We start from the raw sequence: 12,019 nt of genomic DNA, 5'->3' as shown, positions 1-12,019 counted from the left end.
TTTTTTGTTCATGTTCAATGGAAAGAATATTTTTATTCGGTTAAATATATACTGTTCCATTAAACTAGGTAACGCCTTGTTGAATGGAACAGTCAATATTGTACATAGTGAAAATATTTTTACCATTTTACTCATAAACATTAAAAATTTTATATACTATACACCGGTCCACGACGTTAGTTAATCGTTGTGGTGTGTGGGTGCGGGGTGTACCAGTCAATCATCCGTGTGGGCAAGAATCTTTTTCATATATTATATGGGAAAGGTTTCCTAAATACTTCATTGGGATGGTGTCTTGTACTTCACAATGATCTCCACATTTCCATCTTGAAATATCCTCAGGTCCATAAAAACAAAAAACATCACAAATTTCTTGACACGTACACAGATTCGGATATTTCCTTTTATTCTTGTCAATAGTTTCCCAGAATCGAACTCAAATAATTTTTCAGGCTTTGTAAAATAGAATCATAATCCCTTAAATAAGGTTCCAGTTTTTACAGATATACACTTTTTCCCTTACAGTCATGGAAGAAAGTTTTTGAAAAACGATGCTTTTTTTTCTTGTGAAGACATTCCGATATTTTGACAGCAACTGAAGTGTACCGAGTAGTGGCACATTAAGGATAATTTTCGAAAGATTATTTTGAAAAGTAAATGGGTTTTAAGGTGACACGGTCTAAAAGGGGGTTCTGCTTGTAAGTAGAGCACCCTTTTGGTGGTGATATATCCGATTAAAATACCTCAAGCTTTATCAGACAAAATAGTTACTAAGACGATATGTGGAATTAAACAAAAACAGGAGGTCTAAATGACATTTGTTTTGTAAAAAATAAAAGCAAGATGTTTTATAACAGTTTCTTTTGAAAGAATCCGCAGTACTTTTTTCATCATCAGAAACTATAGCATTCGAATACCCTTCCTTCTCCAGAATAATTTTACATATTTTAGAGAGTATTCTTAATCTTGAGTTTATCAATTGAGGTGAAAACAATTAAACTTGAACTTAAGTTATCATTGAGTAAAAAAGGTTTTGGTAATGACATGGCAAAAAGGTAAAAATATTCCAAAACTGTATCCATAACTGTAATAGGGAATGCAACATAACCAGTTTTGTTTAAAACTGGAGAAATTCCATACTGCTGCCACAATGAGTATGTATCCCTATTTGCGTATTTAAACAACATTACCCATGTATTTAACAGTGATTTAAGGAAACAATCACGTATCTTAATATTACTCTGTTAGGGCCTTTTCCCATGATTGTCTCAAGCTAAAGGATTGGTTCCAAAAACTTTAAGCGCTGCAAATGTCTCTTTACCAGACTCCTCAATCATCCTCTCTGGAATATTAAACCCATATCGTCCTTCGTCTCTCAATTCCACAACGTAAGTATATTTGACACCAAGAGTGCCATATCCATAATCCTCGCTGGCTCCGGAGGCAGGGTCTGAAATTTTGTAAAAGCAAAAAAGTTTCTTTTCATATAAATGATAATGTACATCTTTATCAAGTTCTAAGGGGTTTTTGATGTCTAAGCCACACACATTTGATTGGTGGATACTACATCACCTGACATGAAATGTTTATACTATATCCTCGAATAAAGTTGTCATAAAAAGTATTATATACTTCATTAATATATTCTTGTTCATTGAAAGCAAAAATACGTAAATAGTACCTCTAGTCTATAGGCGTAATTATATTATTATCATTATATTGTTGTCACAACAGGTCAAATATAGAAAAGAAAAATAGTCATAACCATAGAAAAGAATCTTTATGATTGCAACATTACTCTAATACAAAACGTTTCGACATTAGTTTCAATCGATCAGAATCGGGTTAGATTATACTTTTTTCGGTGGATTAGCATCTATTTGATATGACAATTAAAATAACTTACACATGTCAGGTCCAGACATTCCAACAAAGTAAGAGGTTCCAGCCACTGCTTGTAAAGCAGCTGTTGCTTCCAGAGCAATGGTTTGCTGTACAAAGGGACATGGAAAAAGAGATGTGAGTATTATCCTCGATCTAAATGCGTCCAGAAATATCTATGAAATGTTCATATTCATATATATATTCTTCAAAATCTAGAGTTATTTTATACATTCTGATTAGTGATTATCTTAACAGCCTTCTTTTAAACTTGCTACCCGGGTCCGGTAACACAACACTTAATACTCTTACCTAATCGATTATGTAGCTTAAGGTTACGCAGGATTTTAATAATCGTTTTATTCTGAGCCAAAGGGAAACATTTGTTGATAATGTTTGAATTGTTACCATATTCAAGAACCATGACTGTTTCCAAAATCACTTCATTTTCGAAAGTAATAAACTAATGTATACAATTCATTAATTTACTAAAACAACGGTTACCCAAACTGTATACTAGTATCCCATACAAAAGTTCATCTCCATCACTGCACATCCCTTTTACTGAATTTATTCTCATTCAAAGAAAGACCTCACTTGTATGTTCAAATTATGTTCTCACCCGATGAACCCATGTTAGGTCAAAAACAAAGTCCATCTCTCACGGTTTCACCGAAATCTCCCATTTTGTATAATGTTCTCTCACCGAAAGCGCCAATACTTTTAGTCTTTGTTAAAGACTGACTCGCGAAAGTGTCGGACTCGCGATCAAGGGGGATGAGCTTTGGATAATATAGGTACACGGTCTGTAACACAGACTACAATACTTTCAGCCTTATACACCTTTATACATTTCATATCGAAATACCCATCCCCGTCCTCCGGGATAGGACTGTTTTCCCCAACACTTGTATAAACCATACAGGAAGCCGGCGCTCACTTTATCAGGAGCCCCCAGCACCAAAATGTAAAGAGAGTTTATGATCTGGACGATATACATACTTGAACGGCCTTGTCTGGTTGTGGCGTTGCTGCGTTGCCTGTATAGCCCCATGGGTACAACCAAAGCTGACCGTAGTTATGGAAGTCAATGAACAGTGCTATGTTGCCTGAGAATTGCTGGAGCCAGGTATCTACTACAGAAACCTCTTTTCCACTTAATGGTGCCGAACCATAATATGTATCAGAACACTTACTGGGACTAGCTCCGGTACCTGTTTTTATTGAAATAGACATTCATGAAATATTAGCACTAAATATTGTCATTTATTCATCAGAACTAGTATCAATTAGTCTCTGGCTCGTTTCCTGAGGCGGATGGGGAAATTACGTCTTTTTAAACCTTTCAATATCCAACTTTTAAGGACAAATCTGACAGGAACTTTCGGGAGCTTGTAGCGTCAGTTTCCTTTTAATTATATCACCCTTGATACATTAGTTGATTTAAGAAGAATAGTTGTGCACTTGTATCCCTTGGCTTGGTAGTAATATAGGCTCCACAACTTATAAGTTCCCCTAATACGTTTTGAAATAAGTATAAAATTATTTTATGAAAAGTAAAAAGGTAAAAAGGTATGCATAGAAGGCTTCTAAGAGCGTATTTAACATGTTATATTATCAAAGTAAATTTAGGTAAACAAATCCAGTAAACTACACACGTCTTTAGCTTTCGCCATCTTGGATGATGGCTTTCTCAAAAGTGACTTGGTTCACTGCTTCTCCCGCGGAAAGCGGCTGTAGCCTCATTCCCTCATTCACGTTATTTAATGTTTCTACATGAATGAACTTTATTAAAGCATCAAAAATCAAAAAACGGAATTGAAATCGGTCAATGCATTGTGATGTAGTGTCAATTTAAAGATGCTCGTAAATGGAATAAAAACCTGCCACAAAATGGCTGCAATCACAAAATTGGCACATTCCGAGATTTTGACGGTTTATTTGGACGCTTGCTTGAAAAAGCAGCGTTAATTTAAGTATCACAGGTTAAATGCCTATCTTTCCTGACTTCGTTAACGAAAACAAAATTAAAAAATGTATCATTGAATAATTATAATAAATTAACCAAATGTACTATTTTAGCAATTTCGGCCAATCTGCAGACAAATTAAAGCTGAAAAAATGACTATGTTCAGCTAATTAATATGCAAAATTGATGCCAGTGGAAAACCGTACATGATATCAGGGTGCGGGTTTTTTTGCACACATATGTATACGAAGTTCTTTCAATTGATAACAAAAAATACACGAAAAGTAATTAATTATGCAAATTAGCTAATTACAGCTAATTATGTATTCATGATATTATTATGTAAATTAGGCATGAGTAATTTTGGTGTTTTTTAATATTTAATGAAAGTCTATTCATTCACCATAAATTTGTCAAGTATGAACCTGTTATGATGTTGAATAAAGAAACTGCAGTTAATTAAAAATAATACAAAAAATACAAAGTTTGACATTTTGATGGTGTCTGGAATAGAATTGTCTTTTTTACTGTCAACATGGTATGTGTCACCATTACTCAAAGCCAAATCCGAAAGTAACAATAAAAATTAATTTGCAATGAGACTTAAAATTAACATTTTGTTATCTGGATTAACGTAGGAGGGCAAATGGTAAAAGGAACTGTCATTTCACTCTAGCGCGTATACAAAACTAGTATGGCCTTGGATACACACAATGGCTTAAAGCTATTGTGGTTTGGAAAACTACTCCCTGTGGAATATCTTTGATAATAGGCCATGTGTTTTGAACTCGCCACCCTAAGCGTTACATCACAAATATTATGAATTTTTACACCAATCAAGTTTCAAATTAGAATATCTCCACAACTATCAACCATAAACTAGCAAAAGTATACATTTTTGGAAAGCTGAAGGCAAAAGCAATTTAAATATACACATTTCAACTCATTGTACAGGGTGACCTTGAAGTTATACAGGGTGGAATAAAAAAATCCAAATAAAAATGGGTCACATAATGCATTGCTTATTACTAACTTGCAGTTATAAACTGAAAGTAAACAACATTGATTTGGTTAGAGGTTAGGGGGAGCCTACTGACTTTGGAAGAAAAAAAATCACAGCTGTTTGGTAATCTCGGAATACAGGGTGTCCCAAAATATGTTCAAATTTTTTTACAATTCAACATATTTTGAACTGAAACATTTTACCCCTAACCCATACAAAAAAAGTAAGTCCATATTTAGATTCCTCATCAAATTTCCTCTCAGAAAATGTAAACTTTGACTATGATAGGATAAGTAATTAAAATTTAGGGCAGCTTTTAGATTTTGAAGACATCCGCATTGCTTACTACAGTGTTTAATATGAAAACAGGTAGTTTTGCACATAAAAGTTTGCATTTCATAGACTAAACCAATCATAAAGAGTTCAAAATTATTAAAACAATTAGCAGAATAAATAATCTTTCAAAAGAGCTCTTAACCATGTCTGTAGCCCATATGGATGCAAAGATATGATCAGTTGATTCAATGCACACACACAAAATCTTTATTTCCCATAGACTTTGCACATACCGCCACCGCCTCATCCGCCACCGCCTCATCCCCACCTCGGTCATTCTGAACTCAAACAACTCTAACTCCACTATCTTAGCTGATAAACAATTCTCCTTTGGAGGTGGAGGTCTGTTAGGGCACACATTTAGCTACAACATGACACCAAACACACTTCAATACCTTTTGTTTAAGCAGAGATATAACAATTTGAACGAGTCTCGATTTGGAAAAGCGTAACAAAACCACCATTTTTGGGTGGCGAGTTCAAAACGCGTGGCCATTATTATGTTTTAACTAGTGTTCCTCAAGTGCTTCATTCAATGTAGACGGAAATAATTTACATGCTAAGAAAGATTAGTATTTTAGCTAAATGGTGGTAGATCAGACTATTTCAATAGGCCTATATTTACTGATTTATGAGCGATCGTCTAAAATCCATTAAACAGGCAGTAATTCTTGAACAAAGCAAAATTTAATTTTGTCGGATTCAATGGTAGCTTCAGAAAGATTTCACATACCATGTATTAAAATTTGAAACAATTGGGATAAATGGAACATACTAAGGAAATTCATTTTTGACATTGATGTTTTCCTAAAATCAGCCGACTTTGATGCGCGCGCTTTTTAATTCACTGTTATGCTTGCATGCACAGTGTGGCAGAATTATTGCGCAGCCACTGTGACATACCTACATATACGTGATCTAGAGTGTATGAGCCTATGTCCCGGTTCATGGTGGTGGCCACCTTTCTACTGATCCATATGGCCTCCCTGACTTTTCTTTTGAACTGATTTGCTTCCTTGTCAAGTATTGTAGCTCCCTCCCAATCTATAACATGGTTGTCGGCAGCGACATGGTCCGTAATTGCTGATTTGTTGAATTCTGTGGTGGATTCTTTCCGTCTTGTGCGGATGTACTTCTTGTTTTCCGCTTTCTCGGCATCTTTCTGGTGCTCTTTCAACCGTGTGCCAAACGCTCTCCCTGTATCACCTATGTATGATTTTTCACAACCCTTGCAGTCAATGTTATAGACCAAACTGTGTAGACTCTCATTCATCTGGGTATGTTGAAATTAAGTTTAATTTAAATCTGGTCAACCAGACATACCTATTTTTGACGGACGAACCGACGTTGCGACTGAAACCTTCAGTCTTCAGCTGGGTTGTGATGCAAATGACCTTGAGTACCGGACACTTCCGGTATTGATGACAATCGACGAGGAATGTTACCAGGACTGGGCCATTAACAAGGCCTTAAACAAGGACAACAGCAAACCCACCGCCAGTAGCACGAATCAGACGGGGAGAACAACAAGTATTACCATCCCATATCACGGAGATTTATCGGAAAACTCAAAAGAATTTATCGCGACCACGGAATTACCACCCACTTTAAACCCACGAACACGATCCGCCAGTCCTTAGTGCATCCCAAGGACAAACAGCCCAAGGGGAGGATCAGTGGAGTGGTATACGGGGTCCGCTGTTCTGAAGAGCAAGCCTGTCAAGACTCTTACATAGGAGAAACCGCCCAACCTCTTCACAATCGCATGTTACAACATCGCAGAGCCAGCTCAGGTGGAAACGACTCATCAGTGTACTTACATTTGAAAGCCACCGGACACCATTTTGACACCAAGGATGTCCGAATCCTAGATCGCGAGCATCGTTGGTTTGAGCGTGGAGTGAAAGAGGCAATCTGGGTGAGGGCTGAGCAACCATCCCTCAACCGCGGTGGCGGTGTCCGGGCCAAACTATCACACGTCTGGGACAGGATCATAAAGGACATTCCTCGTCGATTGTCATCAATACCGGAAGTGTCCGGTACTCAAGGTCATTTGCATCACAACCCAGCTGAAGACTGAAGGTTTCAGTCGCAACGTCGGTTCGTCCGTCAAAAATAGGTATGTCTGGTTGACCAGATTTAAATTAAATCTTAATGTTATAGACCACTTCGCACATCTGGTTGGTTTCTCTCTTGTCTTTAGGGTGCATTAATAAGCTCTTAATAGTGTTATGAGGTTTCATGGCTGTTGCGATTTAGTGCTTCCAAAAGATGCGCTTGAGCTTCTCTGAGAGGCCTGCAACGTACGATAAAATTACCATACCCTTTGACGGGTTATCATCGGTGCTCTTGTTTGAACTGTTACTCTTGATCTTACTTGTTGACATTTGCTGCTTAACACGGTCCATTGCCCACCTTGGATAGCCACAGTTTTGAAGCGCGGTTCTGATCTTCTTTTCTTCTTCCTTTTTATCCTCCTTCTCTGTCACTATACTATCCATTCTGTCAAACAGTGTACGAATGACCCCGAGTTTCTGATATAGGGGATATTGTGAGTCAAAGTTCAAATATTGATCCGTGTGGGTTTTTTTCTGTATATGAGAAGCTTTATGCTGCCATCTTGTTTACGGACCACTAATGTGTCAAGGAACGGAATGCTACAATCCTTCTCCTCCTCATACGTGAATTTAATATTCCCCGTTTCGTCCACCTTGTTTAGATGTTCAGTTAGTTTCTCTGTGGTGTCCTTTTTGATGACCTCAAGCACGTCATCCATGTAACGGCGCCAGTATTTTGGTGCACAATGGAGTGGTGCCGTGGCAATAGCTTGTAGCTTGTACCATCATACTCTGGGAATGAGGCTACCCCGGGGAGGCTACAGCCGCTTTCCGCGGGAGAAGCAGTGAACCAATTCACTTTTGAGAAAGCCGTCATCCGAGATGGCGAAAGCTAAAGACGTGAGTAGTTTACTGGATTTGTTTACCTAAATTTACTTTGATAACCAAACCAATCCTACAGATGAAACTGTTCAGTGAATGTTTAATATTGATTTCTGATAGTGTGAGATATTGTAACATTAATCCCGGACATTAATGCACAAACTGAAAATTGAGTATTAACATGCAAACTAATGAGACACATACCTCCCCATTGATAGGGGTAGTTTCTGTTCAAATCAGTTCCAACACACCGAGATCCATCGTTTGGCTGGCGGTTCTTCCTCCACATGCGATCCTAAGTGAGTAGATAAAAAAGGATTGTGAAATAAAATGAAACACATCAGACAATGGTGCTATATACCGGAAGAATATTATAGTATAAAGGGAGCAGTGTTCATTAATACTTTGGTCGGATCAGAGAACAAGCTCCAATCCAGTACGGTCTGTGTATTTTGGCCACTTTTTGAGCAAAAACCTGGTAATGAATAATTTAAGTCCCTCCTCGCGCAAAATTGTTCCGATTCCAATAATGTCAACTTGGATGTCAGACATCAGGACGATTTTGCAATTTTGCTATAATTATTACCACCATTAATTACTAATGAAATAACTAACCCCTATAGACAATAAGCTATTCACTGCAAGTCAATTAGGAGCGGCAAATGTTAATTTTCTATGCCCGGTCATAAGGAATGCCGTGCAAATCCAATATGGCATACGAATTCAAATATATACGGACGTCACATTTCAGTTTTCTTCATATTTTATCAATATTTCTGAAATGAAAATGTAAGAGTATTTCCATTTATGGTCCTCGACTGGCTAATGCTAAGCTAAAGCCCGAAAGCGTTGTAAATGTGATCAAAGTCTGTGCATGCGGTTCTTGCGCAATTGAAAAATTGAAATCTTCAGGAATTGGATCCATAGCTCAAAACCACCAGTTCGCCCAATGGGCTATTCCAGAAATTAAAGGCACCCCTAAAGAAGACATGGGATTCCCAAAATTTTCACCATTTTTGCTCTGGAAATTCCCCAAAAATTGGTCATTATTGTCACAATCCTAAAGAAGACATGGGAATTCCCAAGAAAAAGACACCTTTTATTTTAGGCTTTGGAATTTTGGCAAAAATGTGCCTGCCTTCTTTAGGAACACTGGGAATATTCAATCTTTTAATCATTTTATTGTCAAAATGGGAAGTCCCATTTTTTGGGGATAAAATTTTTGTCTGGGAATTCACAAATATTTATGGTACAAACTTACATGTCTTCTTTAGGGGGGGGGGGTGCCATTAATTTCTGGAATAGCCCATTATTGCAAAAATTGAAATGACGTGACGAGCTGACGAGCAGAATTGATGAAATAATATGACAACGTACAGCACGAATGAGCCGTAAATTCCCTAAATTGTATTCTGAGTTACAATGTAAAATGTGTATGAAGGTCGTATTCATCAGTAACTCATGCTGGCGCGACATCTATCTCATTCTTGAAGTGGATATAGAATTTTAATAGCACTGGTCTTTGTTTGCTTTGGCTAAATTCTGTTCAAGTGGTGAGTTACCAGGCATTGTATTTTGTATAGGTATGTATAACCAACAATTGACAATGAGAGAACTTTCTTAAACTCGTTGACTTGGGGGAGGATTTGAAATGACCGCCAATTATGACTGTTTGATATTTATTGCCAGCAATGTGGAAAAAGAGACACACGTAGACACGAAAAAAGCTACCATTTTGTTGAAGGAGCAAATTTAACAAACCATAACACCGCTTCTGGATATCGTTTGAAGTCAAATGATATACCATTTTAAAGCTTATGATGTATATTTTCGAAACACGAAATAAAACAAAATTGACCGGGGGAGGAATTTACGGCTCATTCGTCGTGTACGGTCACATATAATGTGTTGGTAATGCGACAAAATTATTAGTTTCTCATAATAGCACTTATTCTATATTCTCTCATACTTTTTGAAGTTTGTACAGAGCTAATAAAACATGTATACTCACATTGGTCCACGTGTACGAATAACCATCTACGTTGAGGGATGGTACAATATACCAGTCATAGTTGTCTACCATGGCCTTCACTTCGGCATCAGTGTTGTAATTTGATACCAGCTGTAATATGCAATGAGCGAGAAATAAGTAATAACATTATTTTTCACCAACCAAAATATTATTTCAATATAATTGCGTAGACACGACGTATAGTCGTCTGGCTTGGAATTGAAAAGGTGGGCACTTTATTTTTGCTAAAGGTAAAACAGGAAACTACTCCAGCAAAATCAATCGATAAAGTCTAGTCTATCCTCCACATTTATGGTGGACTGCACTTATGCCAATATATGGCACTAGCCAATCAATAAGCTCCACTTGAAATCCCTTGACTCGCTGCACTGACCAAAGATATGACAGATATGGGAGCTGTTTTTACTGCTATCTGTCATTTACATATCAGGTAGGTACGAACATTTGCAGGTGCCCCACATACTCAGTTTTTAGCCTATATGTAATGTATACATTATTCTTGATTGACAGCAAGTACAAAAAATATCCGTCAAGTGGTTTAGCTTTAATGCCCTTCGGAAGAAAGCGGTCTATAAGTGAGTGATAGTCACTAAAAGTTGCATTCGATTTACATAGGGAATTTTCCAGGCCATGCCGTGCCCTACTTACTAAAACACCAAAGTGCGAACATTTTCAAATATCTAAATTAGCTTTAAAATGTTACAAAATTATATATCCTAGAATTTCAGAGAGTACAACATATATTGGCCGGTTATTTTTCACACAGTGACGTTAACTAGGAAATGCCCTATACCTCTAACATACACTGTTTGTAGAGGTCACACCTCAATGGTGAGAGCACTGTGTATTGTGTATAGGAAAATGAACAGTAACTGCAGTATGTACTACTTTCTGTGCGACTGCAAATTTTTTTTGCTGTTAGTGTTTCAAATCTTAAAATTTTGTGTATTCAACTCCAATATGAAATATATACAGGTGTGTAAGGGTGAAACAGACTTTCAAAGTAAGGGCATTCTTTGACAGAAAAATGTAAACAAATGTGGCTTTGGGTGAGAGATAGACCTTTGGACCTAAAATTATGGGTCATAGATGATAATTTTTGCCATAAACATTTGTTTGAGAGTCAAAATACAGTCCAAAAAACCCTTGAGTATTGGCTTGGTTGTTCTATATGGCTTCAAATAGCGTCGGTATTACGAAAGAGCCTTAATGATATATAGTGCATTTATTCCAAACTCACAGGCCTCACATACTTTACCACCCCAATCGTTCCATAACCCAATTCATAAAAGCTCATAAACCATGAGCGGATTTTTGAAAGAGACCAGTCATGAAAACATTTTCCGACTCGACCATCTCACGGACCTACAGTAAGAAGCGCAGAAAGAAACACACACCATATACACACAAGCTTCGCAATTCGCAATCGTGATCAGCTCCCCGTACGGGTTACAATGAGACAATTAGCAGTGAATTATTTGTCCAGGAGATTTCACTTACTTGACCAACTAACAACACTGCGGGGCTCGAACTCATACCCTCACGCACCAGAGTATATTACATATCCATTTACTACTTGGACTGCTGAAGAAATAACGTGTGAATCTTTGGGTGACAAGAGTATAAATTTAACAAAAAATCGGAAGACAGCAGAAAATATATATTGAAGAATCCTCGTTCGGTCCGGTCCGACCAACATTCGCCACTTGCACGGTTCCGCCATTATGCACTATATACGGGAGAGCCTCGAACTGGCAGCATACATGAAAGGAAGAATTACGTAACCTTACACAGAATGTTATATGACTGGTTCAATTCCCATTCATGTATGCTGCCAGTTCGAGGCTCTCCCGCACATA

At 37.4% G+C, this 12,019-nt stretch overlaps 1 protein-coding gene across 1 annotated transcript in view; it reads right to left on the bottom strand.

The window, feature by feature from the left end:
* Nucleotides 1-430: 430 nt before the first annotated feature.
* LOC140153217 (carboxypeptidase B-like) overlaps nucleotides 431-12,019 on the bottom strand; it is a 102,159-nt gene continuing 90,570 nt past the window's right edge. Inside the window, exons 6-10 of the mRNA XM_072175913.1 lie at nucleotides 10,140-10,250; nucleotides 8,333-8,423; nucleotides 2,884-3,095; nucleotides 1,907-1,991; nucleotides 431-1,450 (exon numbers count right to left, since the gene is read on the bottom strand). Coding sequence (XP_072032014.1) covers nucleotides 1,269-1,450; nucleotides 1,907-1,991; nucleotides 2,884-3,095; nucleotides 8,333-8,423; nucleotides 10,140-10,250 — 681 coding nt within the window. The 3' untranslated portion in view covers nucleotides 431-1,268. The remainder of the gene's footprint in view (nucleotides 1,451-1,906; nucleotides 1,992-2,883; nucleotides 3,096-8,332; nucleotides 8,424-10,139; nucleotides 10,251-12,019) is intronic.

Source organism: Amphiura filiformis, chromosome 1 (genome assembly GCF_039555335.1).
Source record: "Amphiura filiformis chromosome 1, Afil_fr2py, whole genome shotgun sequence".
NCBI classification, from domain to species: Eukaryota; Metazoa; Echinodermata; class Ophiuroidea; order Amphilepidida; family Amphiuridae; genus Amphiura; species Amphiura filiformis.
This window is presented reverse-complemented; position numbering and strand designations above follow the sequence as displayed.